Source organism: Herpailurus yagouaroundi, unplaced genomic scaffold (assembly GCF_014898765.1).
Source record: "Herpailurus yagouaroundi ecotype Mexico unplaced genomic scaffold, PumYag 142, whole genome shotgun sequence".
In the NCBI taxonomy this organism is placed as follows: domain Eukaryota; kingdom Metazoa; phylum Chordata; class Mammalia; order Carnivora; family Felidae; genus Herpailurus; species Herpailurus yagouaroundi.
This window is the reverse complement of record NW_024412397.1, coordinates 38,613,865-38,635,238: the sequence shown is the minus strand read 5'-3', so window position 1 is coordinate 38,635,238 and position 21,374 is coordinate 38,613,865. Positions and strand designations below refer to the sequence as shown.

Below are 21,374 nucleotides of genomic sequence, written 5' to 3'. Positions count from 1 at the left end.
AGTGGCTTCTCATGGAAAGGAAAAGTTGGCATAAAGATTTATTAAGTGTGATAGATTATTTTTGATAGATTTGGCTGGAAGATTTTAAGATAAACATCCTACTGGTCTAAATGAAAAAGAGCGATCATGATGCTCTGGAAAGAACATGAATTTTAAACCCTAAAGCCTCAAATTGAAGCTCCACTTTTCCTTTTTACTGGATGTATCCAGCCACACCTGAAACATTTTGCACCTGGATGCCTGTGAAACCTTCTGCTCATCTTCTCACGTCCACTCCTATCTCCTCCCAAATCATTTTCTGTTCTTAAGCAGGAGCAATCCTTCTAGAATCACCTCTGATCCTGTCACCTCTATGATTTAAGTTCTTCATTGTCTCCCTCTGCATCTGAGATAAAGACCACAGTCCTTGATGTGGCATAGAAGGACTTCAATGATCTGCCTTCTGCTTTCCTCTCCAGAGTGGGGTCTCTTCTTCCTCCATCTGGAATTACCTTCTCAATCCCTTGAGTTTTGATCAGAAGGACTCCTGGTGGTCCCTTGAGTCCCAGCTCAGATATCCTATGCACAACGACTGCTTCCATTTATCACAGCATTTGCTAACACTAAGCAGCAGGAAGCAGGTACTCTGGTGGCTTGTCCCGGCACTCTAGTCCCAGCATTGAGCCAACTCTCTGACTTAGGGTAGACACTCACAGAAGACTTCACGCATAAACCAGTGAATGAATGAGTGAGTGAACGAGCATCTATTGTGAGAGCAAATCATCTCATAAAATACTACGTAAATATTAGTTATTGTCACTTCTACCTTTCTTCTCCTTTCCAGAAATCACCTGCTAAGAAGCTAACTAATGCATTAAGCAAGTCTCTGAGCTGTGCTTCCAGCCGTGAACCCTTGCACCCCATGTTCCCTGACCAGCCTGAGAAGCCACTCAACTTGGCGCACATCGTGTGAGTATCTCTGCCCTCCAGATGAAAAGACGTCTTTCATCATTGACCCACGTCCCCATACATACAAGGCAAATTCATGTTTGTTGCCAGGGACCACATTTTACATTTTAATTTAAAAAAAAAGAAAGTGAAAATAACGTGATTATAATTTTACTCTAGGGGTATACAGTACTTCTGTCTTGATGTGCAAGTAAAGTATGCAACACTAATGTAAATCACCTGTAGGGGGAAAATATTCAAAAAGCATCATTATAAAATATAGATGTGAGAGAGTTTTTACAGTTGAACAGTAACAATCAATGGAATTAATTTTAAGAAAATTTTAAGGCGCACTAAGCCTTAATATCATGTGTGCTTTGGGTCCCCAAGATAAAAACTCTTTGCTGAATTTATCTGCAGAGCCAGTCATCTTAAAGATGTCAACAAATCTAGAAATTGTCATTGTCTTATCCTAAACTACACAACTTTAGAAGAATCATGACCTGTGCGTGGGAAGGTTGAAGAGGGAGAGTTGGGTGGTAAAATTCATCAGAACACCCAAAAATAGACTAAAAAATTCTTTCTCCAAAGTATTTGCGAGTTTGGTGGGTAGAGAGTGGGCTAGGAAAGAGTGCTACCTCCCATTCTTTCCACCCCCCAGAAGCCTCATGCCTGGGAGCCTCTGTCAGGCCTGCATGGCCAGATTACAGGGGAGGCTGAAGTAGAAGAAAATATTTCTTCCTTGGTGTTATCTTGGGCTGAAAAGAAGAAACAAGCGTATCATCTGCATCTGTGCCCAGTTAGGAATTATGTAGTCAAAGGTATGTCAGAAAGGCTCTAGAAAAGGTGGTCTCCCCTCTATACAAACTCCTTTTTGTTTTGCACAGTTCAGCAGGACTTCCTGCACCGCAGGGCCTTTGTTTGCTTGTTGACATCCAGAACTGAGCTGATCAGACCTATCAAGATTAGGAATCCACCAGGACAAAGTCCATGCCTCAGGCAGTTCAGAATATGACCCATTAAAGATGCCATGATGGATGCGAGCTTTATGAAAGTAGTAACTCTTTCCTCCGATGGACCTAAGCAAATACCATCAAATGATTTGTGCTGTGACATGTCTATGGCTTTATGTAAATACTACAAGGCTCTGTCTGGTTTGCTCCCAAGTGTGTTTTGAGGGTTCACTGTCTTCAGCAATACACACAGCCTGGAGGCTTTTGTTGCGGGCATGGGCTAAGCATCCAAAAAAACTAATGTAAGCCAATTAGGTAGAATGTGGTTAACTTATTTTTGGAAATTTTTATCCTGAAAATAAGCCAGGGGTAAATAAATCTGGGGAGTATCCCAAAGGGCCAATCACTTGCAGAAAACGACCTCGTACAAGCTGTTCTTATTAAGATCTCAACTGTTCTTCCCATAGCCAATCACTAAATTTTTAATAAATGAATAAAACTAAGTGAGAACAAGTCTATGCTGTCTGACCTCTGCCATGGAGTCATTTCCTATCAGCCTGGCTAAGAGTTTCACCCCAGGGAACAACGTTCAATCAGAGCTGATGGGTGTAAGAAAAATAGAGAGTGGATGTGAACAGCCTGACTCTAAGAGCTTTGCAGTGGAACAGAATTAGGATGCTTCCTCCCACTTGGAGACAAAATTAGGAAGTGAGGCAGAGTGAAATAAATTTCATGGTCAGTCACACTGCAGTATTACCTAGCACAAAGCCTGTACCCCGTCATGCTCCGGCCTGGTGTGTGTGTGTGTGTGTGTGTGTGTGCGTGCGTGTGTGTGTGTGTGTGTGTGTGTGTGTGTTATTTAATTGGCTAATGAGTAAACAAACTTTTAACCTTAATTTCTGATGTGTTATTCAATGAACTAACTGAGCGCAATCTCTGCACAATTTGAGTTCCTTGAAGAGTTTCAGGATTCTCTTAAAATTCTCCACTAATATGCCTTTTTCTGGAAAAAGTTCCATATATTTAACCAGATTCTCCAAATAGTCCTCGAATCAAAGTAGTGATCTATACTCACTGATAATATATTTTTCCAGGGTGAATTTAAAGTCTCAACTTTAAAATGCAAATTGTAGAAAATATTTCATTATTGAAATAACATACAAGAAATTCTGCACGCAGAATGCCCAATCTATATTAGACCAGAATTTTTCTTCTGTTTTTAACTTTAGACGTTTTTCTCTCATTTACTATTCAAATGTCTTTTTCTTAAATAGATACCCATGTCTTTTTCTTTTTGTTTTTTGGATAGGGGTATCTAAGACTTCTAATTTTAAAATATGCTGTTCATTTAGCTATTCTAAATTATCATAGATACATAAGGCTGCTTAAGTGGTGACATTTTGGTATTTTGGCATTTGTTCTTAGCTATTGTATTTCTTGTCAATTTTACCATGATTAACAGTCTCTATTCTATTCAATTCCTTGCTGCCAAAAGTGATACTTGGTAAGTAGTTCAATAGTCCCCTGTGTGCTTATAAAGACTTATAATCATAAGTGGTTATGAGACACAAAACAAGTGAGTAACACGAGGCCACTTTAAAGGTAATTCTGCCTTCAGCTGAACACTTTCCATTCACAAGACAAATGCCAATTTTATAAAAACGTCCTCTGTGAAGGTCTCGTCCACAGGGAAAAGTTTGCACTAGATCCCTGTGACTTTATCTTGTGGAGCTATTTCTTGTTCATAAGAATAAATCTGTTTAAAATTCCCAGCGTGACCTACTTATTAGGTAAAGTAACTTCTCATTTGATTATGGAGAAAACAGGAACCTCAGTTCCTTTGACAGCCACCATTTGGTGCCAAGGTTAGTTATAGTTGTGTCCCAAGTTCAACATTTCCATGATGAACCTGAAACATGAAGCCATTCACTAAGAAACTGCAGTTTCAGCTTTGCGGTGGCCAGGTTCCATAGAGTAAATTTACTAGGCTCGGTAAAAAGCATTCCAACTCTACTTGTTTTCTCATTTCCTGGAGCTAGAGCACAAAGGGAAAATTAAAAAAGACAAAAGAAAACCAGAACCGTGGGTCAAGTTGATAGTTTCAAACTTCTTGCAAAGTTAAAAATGCAGGTATTTCATTCTTCTTACTGTTTTAAAATCTGATTTACCTAACTTTTCAAAAATCACATAGGACATTTGCATAAAATTAACATCCTTCTTACGAAATGAAAGTGTTGTGCTCAAGGTAGAATTCGTTTTAAACTAGCCTCATGTGGGCCAAGACACATCCTAGATAAATAATGCAAGACGCTAAGATAGTCTTCAAAACTCCAGCTAATATATTTACAGTAGATGAAATAGTTAAGCGCTATTTTGACCTCATCCAACAGATAATGTCTTTTAAAATCTTAGGATACTGTTTAGCACCGAGTACCAGGAACCAAAATTTCAGTGAATTTTTGCAAATAGTGCTGTCAAAATTATAGCATCGCGTCCACTCCCATAAACGCACTGAGACAAACAAGTCTACCTTTTCCCCAGGATCTCTGCATTGCGGAATCCAACACCAGCTGGTTCCATAAGGTAGAAACTAAACCATTGCAAATGTGTCTCTTGATCAAGCCAACACAACTAGATTCTGTAGGCTACTGTGATTAATATCTAGTGTTCAAGAATCCTGCACCGTCCAACTCAAATATGGAACTACCCTGAGATCAAATGTCCTCTGACTCAAAGTGATGCCCTGCCTCATTATCCATATTCTGAGCTCTCAATTCCATCTCATAGAGCATATTCCAGCGAACCTAACATAAGACTAAAAACCACTTGGAGATGAGACAGGCATCTCAGCTCTACCGTTTTGCCTGAACCAAGACCTTAGTGATAGGGACAGAATGCCAGGCGATAATGAAAAATAGCGTTGGAGGGGCGCCTGGGTGGCGCAGTCGGTTAAGCGTCCGACTTCAGCCAGGTCACGATCTCGCGGTCCGTGAGTTCGAGCCCCGCGTCGGGCTCTGGGCTAATGGCTCAGAGCCTGGAGCCTGTTTCCGATTCTGTGTCTCCCTCTCTCTCTGCCCCTCCCCCATTCATGCTCTGTCTCTCTCTGTCCCCAAAATAAATAAACGTTGAAAAAAAAAATTAAAAAAAAAAAAAAAAAGAAAAATAGCGTTGGAATGGCAGACCCCGTGTTGTCGGAGCTTGAGGCCGTGTACAATTCTGAGAAATACTGAACCTATTTTCTTTCTCTCATCATATGAGAAGAAATGAAGTTTATGGGATGCCTTGCACTATGTGGCCTATTATACGGAACATCCAGATAATAGAAACTCACTAAATCCTGTGGTGTTTGACCGCATCTTCACATAGAACAAATAAGGCATGGTATGCTTTTGCAACGGAGGCCCTCCAGACCAGGTATATTGAGAAAGGGCCATTGTCATGGGGAGCACAGGAAAAGCTTCTGAAGCCCCAGGAATCCTCTGCTTTCCAAGAGGATGTAGATTCTGCTTATCATTAATTTTTCAGAGCTTCTCCTTTTAGAAGACAGTGGACCTGAAGCTGCCCCAGAGTCCTTGCTCCATTCAAGAATGTGACTCAGTGAAACAGCAAGGCTCAAAGCTCACGGATAAATATTCCTATGGCATCCAGAGGCCTTCCTCCTAATTGTTAATGGACATTCCACGTTTTCAAGGAAATGTAACTTCCCAGAACACTTAAATAATTTCAGTGCAAAATACAAAATTTTGTGTTGATCCTGGGTATGATAGATCTCTGATCTTTGCAGCCCTTTTCCTGGAGAGATGGTGGATAGTTTTTAACTTGTGACTTTTATTTGTTTTAACTTTCCACCCACACTGTACTTTGTTTTAGGCCACCCAGACCTGTAACCAGCATGAATGACACCCTCTTCTCCCACTCTGTCCCCTCCTCAGGAAGTCCTTTCATTACCAGGAGGTAAGTTCCCATCTTATTATGAAATAAGCCCTCTCTTTGGTAATGACCCCTAATTCTGGGTTAAGAAAAATTTTCTAATGTAAGCCAAGTGTGGAAGATGACTGTTTGAAACTAGTTTGTAAATATCTGTCACAAGTTTTCACTTTTGCTCATTTGGATGCTTTCGAAGATGGCTGGGATGGCTTTTGGGATTAATGTCACTTCTGGAAACTTGCATTTACGGTTCACCCACAGTAGGAATGTGGGATATGTTTAAGTTTTATGATCAACACACACGTATTCCATCTCGTTGAGAAAGTCACCTTTGTATCACTTGGAATGGCCCATTTAAGCCGGGGAATTGGAATTTCAAGATGCAATGGGAAATTTCTTATGTACGTTCTGAAACATTGTATAATCTCATCTCAAAATTTGGTGAACTCTGGAGTTCCTGGGGCTAAAAGCTGGAGATCAAATTTGGAAGTATAGTTTCCACATAAGTGATTTCAGGGATTATAACAAGAACTTTTTTAAAAGGGTCTCCTGTTTTTTATACAAAGATTCACTCCCATGTGAGCAAAGAACAGGTGAAGCAAATACTTCTCTTAGAGCTAGCTTGATAAATACGCAGGGTCAAGAGATACTCCAAATCATTTGATCAAATCTCACCAGTAAAGTACCAGAAACTTATTTTATCAATACATGGAGAAGGCTCACAGGAAAGCAGAAACAAAGGTAAGGAAAAGTGGAGTGAGTAATGAACCTAAGATTTCAAATGCCTTTCAGCAGGAAAAAAAAAAAAAAAAAAGAAAAAAACAACCTCATGTTTCATAAAGAGAACATAATCAGCCTTTTCCCCTGGCGAGGTTTCTGAAGTACCAGTTTCACTGTAATATCCTGGTACATTCAAGTGAGGGTTTGCAGACAATGAGACTCAGAACACTGCTGATTTTTTTCCCTGAGTTCCAGTTTTTGCCCATCAACAGGAACGGGAGATGAAGATGTTCCCCATAATTGTAATTAGCGTAATAAATAGAACGTTGTAGTTGGCGGTATTGCCCCCCCCCTCAAATTAAGCAGGTCTGTAACAACGGGAAATGAGGACGCACTTGAACCGCAGAACACCCACCGTGAAATAACATGCTTTAGGCGCTGTGTGTTCCTTTAAGCGCTCCTTTTCAAAGCCACAAGCGTATTCAACCATCTTTTCCAAAACAAAATCATAAACTGTAAAATCTGTAAGAGACACGGGCCTGTACATCTATCTAGGGAAGATCTGCCATGATGTTAAGAAAGATGTGCTTTTATCAGGAAACCCTGCATTCTGCAAATGTCAAGCAGAGGTAGACCCCATCCTTACTGAAGGTCGTTTTATATCATTTCAGCTCGGACGGTGCTTATGGTGGATGCGTCTAGATGGATAACATGGCTTCCTCTCCTCTAAAATATCCCTATAATATACTTTGAGCTGTTCTGGTTCCTCCAGGGTGCGTGGTACCCGTTAATCCAAACTATGATCACTTCCCCTTTTTCCCATTTTCAGTCCTGTTGGAATGTTCTCTGTGAACCACAGATAACGTTGTTTAAAGACTGCGGTTCTTTCTGTCACCACGGAGGTTAGCCTCTGGTTTCTGTTTTGAGGGTGCTGTTCAATAAAGCTGTGTACACTGAATGCCTTTCCTCTCTGAGTGGGCCTTGCTCTGTCCGTGGAAGGTTTTAATGAGGTCTCATTGTTTGCACCCCTCAGGTCACCTGAGGGGATAAGTGCATCCAGCCCTGTGGCTGAAGAGCATTCGCTCATAAAGCTGTATGTAAATCAGCTTGACCACGGCTCACGGTCAGTATCCCAGCGCTCAATCACTAATCGTAGTTAGTAGTTCCATAGCTAGACTGCTAGTCATTCTCCTCCATCACTAAAATCCTCTTCTCGTATGTCTTAGTAGAGATATAGAAGTCTTCCGGGATTTCATGAGATTCCGTGGAGAATGTTCAACTCGAACTGGGCTTCTCAGCTCTTTCCTCTCGTTTCTGCTTATGTTAATTGATTTCACAGCCTCATACCCGTATACATGAGATGCATATATATGAAGAGTACCAAGCCGATCTTCTTCTTTGGATGAAACTCTGCCTTTGTATAGTTTGCAAGACCCCAGTTGGTGATTTCTTAGATTCTTGAATCAAAGAGCCTCTTGGAAAGATCTTTAGCACTAATGGCATAAGACCAGGACAATGCCACATGGCTGGACCATATTGTAGTAAAAAACTTGAGAATTTGTATCCACTAGCCTACTAAGTCTGGACCACTCTTCCCCCAGGTCAGGCAGTCTGATTCCTATTTATATATATATATATATATTTTTTTTAATGTTTATTCATTTTTGAGAGAGAGAGAACACAAGCAGTGGAGGGACAGCGAGAGAGGGAGGCACAGAATCTGAAGCAGGCTCCAGGTTCCGAGCTGTCAGCATAGAGCCCGATGCAGGGCTCAAACCCATAAACCACACGATCATGACCTGAGCCGAAGTCAGCTGCTTAACCGACTGAGCTACCCAGGTGCCCCTGATTCCTATTAAAGTAGCAATTTAAAAACGACCTTTATGCTCTCAATGCTTAATTTCTATCACTTGATAATGCTGGTTGGTGACCCACTGTTTATTTCTTAACCACGTCCGTACACGAAGGTCGATGGAAACCCATCATGCCAAATGTAGGCATAAATTATAGGTCCTGTTCTTCCTACAACTGGAACTGAACCAAACAGATATGACCTAGAGCTCTGCCCTCACTCCTGCCCAAACCCAACCGCCCTTTTTAAAATCTAATAAAACCTAAAACTTAAGCAAGCAAGGATGGCACTGGTCAGTGTTAAGGCAGCATTAAGAAATTAGGGAGCTTTAGCACACAGATATTTTATTTAGCCTGAGCTTTTGGCCTTTCGTATTGTGACAGATTGGGGAAAGATAAAGCAGGACAAGGATGAATTGAAATCACTCCAGAATCCTCTCTACAAAGTCCTGGCATTACTCACCTAGAGTCCTTTACAAGCATACCACTTTGATCTTCAGAAGGCAGTAGGGTATACCTTTGAAGTCTTTTGACACCCTAGCAATACACCTCACACAGATTTATGAGTGTGTGTAGCTCTGGTTACCACCACCATCTGCCACAGCACCCCCGGTTCTTATCCCTTTCTAGCTGTGCACTTGATTCACTTTTCCCTTACATAAAAGAAAAGAGGAAATTCTCAAAGGCGCTCTCCCTTAAATGTTTGATGTCTTCGTGTGTGTGTGTGTGTGTGTGTGCAGTTAGGTACAATGTGGGCCAAAGGACCCAATTCATGGGCTAATTCACCTCATGCATTTTTGTGATCATAACTATATCCCTAAACCTAGATTATTTTCTCATAAACGCGTCAATTTAAGGGAAAAAATGTTGGATCAGTGGAAGTCTATCATCACCACTAGGAAAAGGCTCCAGTAGCCATGTATGGTGTGGCAGCAACATTTTCTAAGCTTATGAAACATAGACTGTCATTATTGTAAGTAGTATTGCCAGGCCCAAAGAGTCCCTTCTCCCCTTCACCACCTTCAGCCCCTGCATATCTACTATCTTTGCTGGCATCATGCCCCCTTTGTAAAGTCCCAATCACCTTGTCAAAATCCTTGCCTCGTTTATGGGAGAAAGTTAACCAGGCCTTTCCTATGTAAAATAAGTTTCTTTACTTATGGCCATCTTTTTCATTAGCCACAACAACATAGTAAAAGTTTGAATGGCTACGTTCTTTTAGCCCCAATTTTAGAACCATTTCTTAAAGGTTTCACATATATTTTCACAAATGCAACCTCTAAATTAATAACTGCTCACAAATCACTTTGTCCGTTATATATATATAGCCAGATCTTGTCGCTCTCCCAAATACCAGAAAATTGCTTGTGATTCATAGAGTGTGTCAAACACCATCTAATATGCTGGTTTCTGGTTTGTCACAATGACATTTGGTTAACAACTGATACCATATTAGACTCAGTTACGTGCATGGGGAAGGCACACCATCCACCCCAACCTCTCCGCAAATCTGGATTCTTCCCAGTGGAGCAGCATTTGTGAGATTTGTGTTGGTCGACTGATTGGTCAGTTGGTGGATTGGTTTGGGTTTTCAACCACAGAAAGGCTAATCCACTGTGTCCTTTTCAGTTTTTTTCAAACACTTTGCTTATCCTAAGATGCTTTGCCTCACAACCCAGATTCGTTCATCAGACTTAAAACAGTCACACCTAAATTCTAAGCATTTGTGCTTTGGTAATCAGAAGCGAAGTGAAATAAAATCGAGGCATTGAATTGGCTTCTGAAAATCAACGTTTTCTCCATGGTTCATTTTTTTCTAGGATTAAAGCCCATCCTTTCCAGTCAGGAAAATAGATACGTTTATAAATCAGCATCGTAAAATAGACAAACTTATAAGCCGACCACCCTGAAGGTTTCTTCACTCTTTTTCACTCTTTATGTTGTCTGAAATTTCATGAAATTTGAAATAATTACTCTTTGAAGTTAATTCTTTATTCCTGTAGCCCCAGAGCTCCACTAATGTGCTAGTTTTATTTTCAAATTGGAAGTACACTGGTCTTTACACTCCACTCTGTTTCCGTACAAAACTATTAGCGCGTGATTACACCTGCAGCCACCTCCCTTCCGCCCTTCCATGACCTTTATTCTCTTCCTGTGGCTGCTTTAGTTCTTCTCTGTGCGTGCCTTGCACCCAGCAAACTTTTCTAGATGCTCTTTTGGCTAAAATGCAATTGACACAGCTTGATGGTATCTGGGGGGACGACATAGTAGATGTAGTGAATCACATATGGCCTAAGAACTCCTATTATTTCCTCCACAGTACCTGCTTAAAAGATGCTCTGGCTTTCATGCCAGCCTGAGTTGATGACAACTAATTTTCCCGCTGAAACACTGAGCTAGTTTTTATGCTTGTTTGCTGATTTGTAGGGGGCAGATGGTTTGTCTCAGATCTCAGATATGGAAAGCTAGAGAAGGAAAGGAAAACAGAATTTGTCCAGAAATTATCTCGACAAAACTGACTTGTGGACACTTTTTTATGGTTTTTAACTTAGTTTAATGCCCTTGTTGCTAGTCTGGGTTAATTATAGTGAGAGAAATTAAATAAAAAACAGCTTTTTTGAGATATAATTGACGTACAATTCAATGAATATATTTAAAATAAGTGCACAATTCAGTAAGTTTTGACATATATAAACAATGCCGTATGTGCATATACACGTATGTTAATATGCACATTAAATGTTCATATATATTATGAACATATATGTTTATAAGTGTGCATGTACACACGTAGAAGTATGGCTATACACGCATATGTGTGCATGTGTTTACATACATACATGAGAAGCAAAATTTTGTTCACGATTAACAGTTACTTCCGAAGGGACCAACTTCCATGCTTCACCTGTCTGAACACCACGCAAGGTTATCAGTTATTTAAAATCAATAAAAATGAATATATCTGTTTTTAATTTGCCATTATTCACATATCATTTTCCATTTAACCATTGTGATAAGAATTATTTTACCTTACATAATGTGTTTATGTAATACTGCTGCTCTGTGAGACTACATCCAGGACTTTTATTTAAATTCTTTTATTTTCATGTTTAATAAAAGAAAAAAAATGTTTGACCAGGGCTAATATAGTAACACAGCATAAACAAAAGTGGCTTTTAAAACCATATTTCAGGTGTAAGCAAGACTCCGGGGAACATTTCTGTGTGATCATGTTACCTTAGACCACCCCAAAAATGTTTGCGCTTCAGCAAAAATGCTGACACCTGTTGTCACCCTTCAAAACCGAAGGTGAATTTTAGATAAATAAATATGAGACATTTTGAACTTGCTCAATTGTTCCAGAACTCATTTTATCATTGTATGTGTGCATATGAAAAAATTTGGGAAAAGGCCATTTATCTTTATAGTCTGAAAAGGAATTAGTAAGTCTGAAAAGGAATTAGTAAGAACATACAAAATTTTTTAGAAACAAAAAAACCTAAAGGAATATTTCCTGCCTTTTTTTCTTCCAGCAGAGCACATAAACTTCAGATTTACCTTGTCATACCCTCCAGGGTACGATGGTCACCACAGCCGTTAATGTTAGTGTGTGCACAGAGGAATGAACTTATACAATGCCAGGGACCTGGTGGGGGGGAAAAAAAGAAACAGTGAGAAAAAGAGATATGTGTACAGAGTTTTAGAGATGGTGACCGTGCTTTTTCTCGGGACTCAGATTAGAAAAGATTTATCGTACCTGGTCAAGAGGAGCTCCAACTAGTTCCCACCTACAGAAATTAAAAGGAAGGACACATTTTGATTTGAGAACAAGGCATGTAGAAGAAGGAGAGGCTTTTACAGATAGAGTTGTGTGCAAGCCATTGTTGCATTTTTGCACACTGACATGCCGAAAGCATTATTTCAGGGGAAGAATGTAGGTTTTAATGTGCCTGATCCCAAAGCCCACAATGAATTGGAAATACGACCTAACTTCTCCACAGAAACAGCCAAGCTACAAAATGAAAGTTTAAAAATCTAGTATAGTCTGTAAAACATGGTGAGTGTATATTGCTTTGAAGAAATGATAATAAACTATATATTGTTAGTCTCCTCACAACTCAGGAGAAAAGTTTTTCACTCTGCTTTCCCTCCTCGGGCTCTTTGGGAGCCACAGAAGAAATTCTGGTGAAGATACTTCACATGAAAAGTCTTTATAGACCCAAGCCTTAGGTGAAATCTGCCTCTCCTGTCAACTCTGTAAGTTCTTGATCCATTTCATTTAGAAAGAGTGGCTTTTTTTTTTCTTGTCTTCATCATGAACTTGGCTTCCTCTATACATGGTTATATTTTTGGCTTCCCAGAATTTGAGAATTTGAGACTAGTTCTAGGAAGTACAGAAACTATGTGGACAATGAGTACCAAAAGTCAGAAATGCTCTTGGCCCTAGATACTAAGAGCTGTAGCAAAATGAAGTAAATGGTATATTTCCACAAACTCATAAATGCAGAGAGTGTAATTTCCATATTTTCCAAGAACTGGTTTTCCCAAGAAGTCATGTGGGAGGCAGAAAAAACATAAAAGAATTTTAATGATTTCTTCAAACCCACACTGCCAAGGGCCAGTGCAAAGAAAATGACAACAAAATGAAAAGAGATGTATGCAGATAGAATGTCTGCTCCTCCTCCCTTTGAAGGAGGAAAGGATTTGGGAAGAAGAAGAAAGGAAGAAAAGGAAGAGAAGAGAGGAGACAGGCAAATGGAGTAGGGGAAGGAGAGAGGGGCTCAAAGAATTAGGAGGAAAAGAATAAGGCCACCAAAGGAAAATCTGAGCCACTGCTCGTTTCCTGAAATCAGCAGACTTCCTCCTGTGCTAGTGCCTGGCAATGACCAAGTGGCAGGATGCACTCCTGGGGCTCTGCCCACACATCACCTTCTTCCTGTGAGACTTCACTGGAGTAATTGGTGGCAAACGCATCCTCACGGTTGATCCTCATGTGTTTCTTTTCTTTAGTGGTCCTTTCTTTCTTCTTGTGCATTCAGCACCAGAAGTTGTACCTGTGTAGTTATTAGGCTTTTGATTTAAGGAAATACCATCACAATTTCTGGGATTCGAGGGACAAAAAGCATAACAGGGCAGAAGTAGTTAAGTTTGGAAGGAAGAATTATTGATATTTCACGCCACGTTTTTAGTGGTCTTGCAGGGATTGGAAACCAATTATATAATAGGTACATCTATCTTGAGTTCTAAAACAAAAAGTTGGGGAGAGTGGTAATTGGGCAGCAGAGAGACTGTAGTTACTGGATAACGAATACAGAGGGATATGCTTCAGGAGACAAGGTTTGGAATGCTGTTTTGGTGGGATGATGGGAAAATACCAACAATGATGGTGGCATAAGGTGGCTATTTTGTCCTAATGCACAGTTTCATCACCTTAGAAGGGGAAGATCAAAATGCTGGAAAAAAAAATCATTATGTTCATCAAGAAATTAAATTCTCCTAGAACATTAATCATTTCATTCTTAAAGTCAATTCCATTTGTGTGCAGTTTTAAGTAATAGGTGCATCCCTGAAAAGCTAAGTGAGATCACACATTCAACAAACATGAGTGCCTACTCTCTCCTAGACATTTGCTTTATAAATCAAATTTTATTTTTAAGTTTTCCAGCGACCTTATAGTACATACAATACTAAAACAAGAATTCTAATCACAATATGCATAATCCTAATGTGATATTTACTTGCACATTTGTATTTTTTTTGTGTGTGTGCTTCATGGTCTGAAAGAGTGATACTTTGTAATAAATCCTTAAAACTCATAAAGTTTTTAAGATTTTAACTACTTTACAAGCCATCTTAATACATACATATATTTTAGAACTTGTTGAAAAGTTGGGCAAGTTTTTGATAAGACCTCGTAATTTCAATCGAAGGAATTAACAACTTGCCACCAAACAAATCAGACAGTTAATTTTTGTATTCATCATGAAAGGGGTGGGTGGATAGTTTTAGGTCCACCAGTGTTACAGGGAAAAAAATTCTTAACCTGCAAAGGAGCAAGTTCCCTTTAAGTGCATTTACAAGTACAATTGCAATACTAACAATCAATACCATTTTCCCAGTGAAACATGACCAGTAGATCTTGGGTCACTTTGGCATGGCCACACTTTATGAATTATTATTTCTATTTCTATTTATCCCTTAATAAAACTACACTTTAAACTTTTCAAACTGGCATTTAAATTACTAAATAAAATGAGTATTCCTCATAATGAACCTAAAATGTTAAGAATTTGCTATAATGATGGGATTCTAGCCACCAGTTACAGACACAGGGAAGATGAATATATATTTATAAGGAGCAAAGGTCTATTTCTCTGTTTCTCTGAAAGTTTTCTTTGCAGCTTCTCAGCAAGGGTCAGGTGACTTGTGCCTGGAGTGGTAAAGCACTTCTAATATGACAGCGATCTTCTAACTAGGTAATTTTCAAGTGTGTATTCAACTCAGAAAGTTGGACAAAATAAGGAAGGCTGGAGAAGTGGGACCTAAAGGCTGGCAGGACTTCGTGAACTATTCGACTGTTGACATGATAGTCTGTAATGAATGTTGAATGGATTTTCATGATGTCCAGGCAATGCAATCTATTTGTTAAACAAATTGCAGAGGTCAACCCGTGGATCAGGGATGGTTGTGTAATTGCAATTATGGTTCTCGGGCCAGGTTTCTACTCCTAGTTCAACTCTGTGGAAATCTGCAAACATCTTGAACATTTCAAAATACCAAGAGAGCTGTCCAAATGGAGCTTGGATCTAGACTTGGGAGTGTCTGTAGCCAGTTCTATTCTTGAATGCATTGCTGTGTTTACCCTCTTCTTGGCTTTCCCATCTTATTAACTAGCTCTCCTCCCAAGGACAGTGAAGTAGAGCAGAACAAACTGCTGGCTAGGGCTGCTCCAGCTTTTCTGAAGGGCAAAGGGTAAGTTAAAGCCAGAGTGTCCTGAAACCCTGAATTAACTCAACTAAAAGTAGAGATTCCTTGTGTCAAAAATGCTTTGTGTTTGAAAGACCGTCTTTGATTTAGCAAAAGCAGCTCTATTATAACCCAACTAACGGCACCAAGTAGTTCTTTTGAGTAGACACATCTGTGTGATTCACTTTCCCTGATTTCCTTCTTTTTTTTAATGACTAAACTTCAGATTTGATTTTCCAAAGGAGACTTACTCTTTGCTTGCAACCCAATCAGTGTGTTTACCGTACAGATGAATTTCTTGGCTTTACTGGCTTGAAGAATGCAATTCTGTTTTCTTAAAAGTTACTTTACCTAATTGGAAATCTTTATTTTTAAACTTAGTGAAATGAAATTGTGTATTTCATTGCTTGGATTTTGCTTGGATTTTTCATAGAACATCACTTATTTTTCCTCTACCTGCTTGCTTTTCCAAATGCCTTTTCTATCACGAACCCACTCCCACCTGCTCTGCCTATTTCTGCCCGCCTCTCCTCCCAACACCCTTTCTTTCCTCCTGCCCTGTTTCAGGATACAGTACAGCCTGAATGTGGCAGACAGGCTGGCTGATGAACATGTTCTCATCGGGTTGTATGTCAACAGGCTCCGGAACAACCCACCATGGTTAGTGCAGGTTTGGCTGCTTGACTGTCCTTAGACAGGGTAACAGTCTGCTCCCTTGACAAGAAGTCTCAGCAAGGGTCAAGTGGATGCCCTTAGTGTCCTAAGGGTCACTAAGTCATCTTTGAATTGATTCAAATTAGACATCCTTCATGACGTTAGTTTGAACACTTCCCACTCATATACCATGGAATTCATATCCTTGTTTAAACATAGCGAAAGGCAAAATTTGTGTAAATGGATGCCATGCTAAATATTAGCCTTCAGTGGATGCCGGACTCTGGGTCTCCCCAGTCGATTGTATTATATGTGCCACGTCAAATGCCCGCAAAATAGTAACGCAAGAATTTTCTTATTCCAAGGACATGGATACCTCCACTGATTTGGAAGACAATGCTCCATTAATTTAAGATTGAAGTAAAAGAGAGGAAAAGTGACAGGATGGGATCATACCATGGAAATCATTTCCCTAATCATAACAGTGGGAGAAATTGTCTTTCAACTCTTCTCTGGCTTACAAATGTTTCTGGGTAGCCATCCTGATAAAGTCTGCTTTCAAGTCCCAGAATATGCAAAGCTTTCTTCCAAATGTGTTAAAATGTACGAATTCAGATAGCCCCTGTGTATTCAGATAAAGGCATTCTTAAAGATTTTCTCTTTCTATTTTAATTGCGATGTAGGAGATTCCTCTCATTGGTTAAAGTTCCTCGGTTGTGATAATATACATTGAGTAAAAATGAAGATAAGTGGACAGACTATGTATTTATCATATGTTTCAGCCTAGTTTAGACTCCTGATTTACAAATGTGTTTACCCGTTTCTTAGAAATATGTGAATTTTGCTTAGTAACTCTAACTTTCTCTGAACTAAAAGCCAATGGACTTCTTTTTTTGTAATTATTAACTATGAAGTGAACCAAGGGATTAAATTGCCTTTAAAATAGCTGGCCTCCTTTCCATTACAATTTCACAAAAAGCATCCCTGAAACACATGATGGCCATTACTCAGTCCTCATCACCTTCGCCACTTGGTATTGTTAGCCACTTCTTTGTTTCTAGAACTCTCCTTCCTGGACTGTTTCCTGTTCCCGATGCCTGTAACTGTTCTTACGAAATTAGTACGTGAGATGTTTTAGGAGATAATGATGTACATCTATTAGAAGTTACATATTTACCTTAATTTGTATCTTAAAAATATATAAGCAGCACCCTAGTTTCATTTTATACCATGTCCTAGTTTCACGAAGATAAAATTAAATAGCACTCTTCAGTTAACCCCACCATTTGTTCAAAGTTGCCGAGCTTGTAGGTCACACAGTTCCTCTTCTTTATTATATCTCAGCCTCTCAAAAGTATGAGTGAGAAGAGTGACAGCTTTAATCTTACTCCCAGTGAATTTGGTTCCCCAATGTTATATGGTATCTGAAACAACAGAACTAAATATGGAATTACCAAAAAAAAAAAAGTATTGACAGTCCTCAAAGAAGAAGTCAATACAGATTCAATTGTGTCTGAAGGCAAAGCTGTGGTCTCACACTGTGTCCTCTCCCCCGTAATTCTGAGCACATTCCAGCTACTTCCAGCACTCTTCTTTGACCTTTTCTTAATTAAATTTGTGAGAAAGAAATCTCCAAAGAGGAAATCTCAGTTTGTCACCACCAGCCCTTTTCCCTACTCAAGTGATTGATCACAATGACTTGATGGTCACTTAAGACAGTAAAACCGTCTCAGCAGAGACACCTCACATCTGCTTGATGAACGCAGGAGGCCATATCTATTTGGAAAACAAAGCAGAATTTAAGACTGACCAACGAAGCCGACTCCTTGTGAATAGCTGTTGCCCTCCGTATTTCTCAATGCTTTCTCCTGTTCTTAAAAGTTCCCAACTCTCTTTTGAATTTCTCATTTTTCCTGTATTTCCTTTTTGTTGAATTAGATCCTCACCATTCCCCACACTTGCCGTGATTATATAAGTGATGGGGTGATGTCTCACCTTCTCTGTCATAATAGTTATAATGCTTCACCATCATTCAACTCTGGTGAGATATGTCAGGGTTATAATCCTAACAGCTACCGTTTTTTAAAACACATGCTTCCTGCTAGCACTGTGTCAAAACCTTATTTACATAATTTCTCCTAGCCCTTAATGTAAGCCTGTAGAGTAAATACATTCATCCCCATTTTGTAGATCAGTAAAGGTATCAGTTTACAGAGTTCACGTGACTCTCCCACAGTCATACAGCTACAAAACAGTGGATGCAGGATTTAACCTACCTCATCCCAAACACCTAACTACTCTGCTACATTGCCTCTTATAAAACCTACATAAACAGAAAGCCTTCCAGAAAGCTTTTCGTGACACTGCTCCCCACTGCATCTACCCTATATCTATTTCCTGAAGTTGCAGATCCTACTACGTTATTTTTATTTCATTTTGACAGATATTTTGAGCACATACTAGTAATAGGAATGGTGATTGTGTTATCATTTTTGTATTTAGTCTATGCATTGTTGTTTCCCATTGTAATTACAACCTTCAAAAGAGTAAGAATTTTGTCTTCAGTCTCTTGTATCTCATCATGGCAACCTGGATATGAATAATACATTTTACATTACTGGAGTACTTTGAAAATTACAGAACCCTTTCTTACACATTATTTGCTCATCAAAGCTCTATAGGTTTGGATATTATCAATTCTATTTCACTGAGAAGTAAATGCTAGCTCTGACACATTAAGAGACTTATCCAAGGTCACATGCTAGCAAAGGTTGCGCAGAGGTCTTCTGACCCTGGGTCCCATCTATTTTCCACCCCATTCTTCAGGCTCCCTATCTGCACATCCTTCATGAGATGGTCTACAGATAGGAACCTAACTGCTGTTCTTGATTAAAATATTTGTTTTGTCATTATTCATGTATGCTCCTGCTTAACTCTGGGGGACTTTTCCCCATATTAAGGACTTAATACAATGGGAGACTGACTCATTTGTAAATAGTCTGCTGCTAAATTAGAGAAATCCTTGTGTTCTTGCTGGTTCTGATGTCAGATAAGCCAAATAAATGAACTGTGGCTCAAGGGAGAATTCCTGCTGTCTTCCTAATTCAGTGAAGTCTTAAGAGCTTTAACGGTTTTCAGCCACCTTTTCCAATGGGGGAGAAGGGATATCAAAATGTAATGAGTGGAGGGCTTTTTCTGCCCTTCCCTAAAGCTTATCAAGTGCTGGCCTTGCTAGTGGTTTATTGGGACCAACTGACGGGCAGGCTAAGAAGATGGGAAACCAGCCCAGAACTTCCAACTCTACCCAACTCTACCCAACTCTAATTATATCCTTGATACCATATGCGTAAGCTTCTGACATAGTATTCTCAGCTCTGAAAAGACCCCCCTCTGTAAGGGAGAGAGTGCAGTTAAAGGGCTACAGTCTATCCTTTGATGTCATGATCAATTACTGTCACTTAATTAGACCCCTGATTGCACATAAACAGGTTAAAATTTTTTCTGCTTATGTTTTTCTCTTAAGAAAATTTATTTAAATAATTTTTATATTGTATAAATATCCATACCGATAAATTATATATTTGATTCCATTTCTGGATTTCATAGATGGGGTCTAAATTATTATCGACTTGCCTGCTTAAAACCTTTTAATAGATTTCTACTGCACTTGGTTTGCACCCCAGCCCTGACCATGGCCTACAGGCCTGTGCATGACCCAGCCCTTGCCTAGCCCCATACCAGCCTCAGTGTCATGGGCTTCTCCCAACTCAGTCACAATACTCAGCAGCATCCACTTTGATCAGTCCTACAAACAGTTCCTAAAACTGCCTCAAAACCATGTTACTAGTTCTACCCTATGCCAAGAACATTCTTCCCATTTGACCCTTGACATCTCCTGCCATACACCCATGCTCTGACCTCCCTTACATGTATATAAAGGCTGTTTCTCTGGCTTCAAACTCAGATTAAAGCCATCTCCTTAAGTAGGTCTCCCATACTAGTCTCTATCATGGCCTACCATTTATTTCATTCTTTCCAGAACTGCAATCATTGGTTGATAAGTTGGTTGGTTGATTAGTTTACCAGCTATCTTCGCCGTGAAGCAGGGAGTTTCTCTGACTTGTTCATTGCCATATCTCTGGCACCTAACACAGAGCCTGGCGCACAGTAGGTGCACAATAAATATCTGTTAATGTCATGGGATATTGATAGTGCTATCGGTATAAAATTCCCTCTCACCCTAAACAAAATTATTAGAAGTTCTTGGAAAATCTTTTTTACTAGTAAAATAAATATTTCTACTTTTAAAATAAATCACCTATTATAAATTAGCCCTTTAGTTGAACATTTTGTGTGAGAGTATAAAGTAGGTGAAAAAGCAAAGTATTCAGCTTTGCCTATGGAGCAGTGGTAAACCTGGGTAACCCAAGTATCAACAATTCACTGACATGGGGAAAATGACTGATGGGGGGCAAAGAAAAAAGAAAAACTAAAAGTGATATTGGGAAAGAATCTATTCGTCACTTTAACGTTCTCTGATTTCTTCCACTTTGTATTCGTTTTCTAGAGCTACTATAACAAAATACCACAGACTTTGTATCTTTGACAACAGAAATTTATTTTCTCACAGTTCTGGAGGCTGGAGGTCCAAGACCAAGGTGCCGGCAGGGCTGGTTTCTCCTGAGGTCCCTCTCCTTGGCCTCAGATGGCTGCCATCTTGCCGTGTTCTTACATGGCCTTTTTTCTGTGCAGAAACATCTCTAGCTCTCTTCCTCTTCTTATAAGGACACCAATCATATTGGCTTAGGGCCCCACCCCTACGACCTCATTTTACCTTAGTTAACCTCTTTAAAAGACCTACTCCAAATACGGTCACATTCTGAGGCACTGGGGGTTGGGGCTTCAACACATGAATTTTGGGGAAGACACAATTCAATCCATGACAACATCAACACTAAATCCGCTGAAGTGTATGCCTTTAATATTTTTAATATGTAAGCTAAAATATGACCCTTTTTAGTAAAGGTTGATTTTGAAAAATATAAATGTGTTGCAGTCTGTTGAAAGAAAAAAAATTATTATCTGCACTCACTGATAGTATCTCTTTTATATGAGTTTTCATTTCCGTATTAATACTATTTTTTTCTTCCATAAGATGTTTAGGAGTTTCAGGTATAAAACAAGACTCCTGAGAAAGGTATTCTCTTAGAATTCTAGAAATACCAATCTGAAGAATATCATACCACCAGCGTGCATATCTGCATTGACTACATTGTACACAGAAGTTTTCTCAGAATACTCAGATGGGAAATTGATTTTAAGATGAGCTCATTTCTCGGGGCCCCTGGGTGGCTCAGTCAGTTGAGTGTTTGACTT

The 21,374-nt window shown here is 39.4% G+C and overlaps 1 protein-coding gene across 36 annotated transcripts in view; it reads left to right on the top strand.

The window, feature by feature from the left end:
* Positions 1 to 21,374, top strand: part of DTNA (dystrobrevin alpha) — a 355,193-nt gene that overhangs the window by 286,544 nt on the left and 47,275 nt on the right. For 15 of the 36 annotated variants that reach the window (XR_005791653.1, XM_040479098.1, XM_040479095.1 and 12 more), the window contains 6 exons: positions 824 to 948; positions 3,376 to 3,384; positions 5,751 to 5,834; positions 7,561 to 7,650; positions 15,273 to 15,350; positions 15,912 to 16,004. Coding sequence is in view for 35 of the 36 variants with exons in the window: in XM_040479098.1 (XP_040335032.1) it covers positions 824 to 948; positions 3,376 to 3,384; positions 5,751 to 5,834; positions 7,561 to 7,650; positions 15,273 to 15,350; positions 15,912 to 16,004 (479 nt within the window). In the remaining variant the exon portion in view is untranslated. Of the gene's footprint in view, positions 1 to 823; positions 949 to 3,375; positions 3,385 to 5,750; positions 5,835 to 7,198; positions 7,490 to 7,560; positions 7,651 to 7,866; positions 8,231 to 15,272; positions 15,351 to 15,911; positions 16,005 to 21,374 lie in introns of those variants that run through there. The other 21 variants (XM_040479109.1, XM_040479112.1, XM_040479115.1 and 18 more) reach the window with 13 other exon arrangements.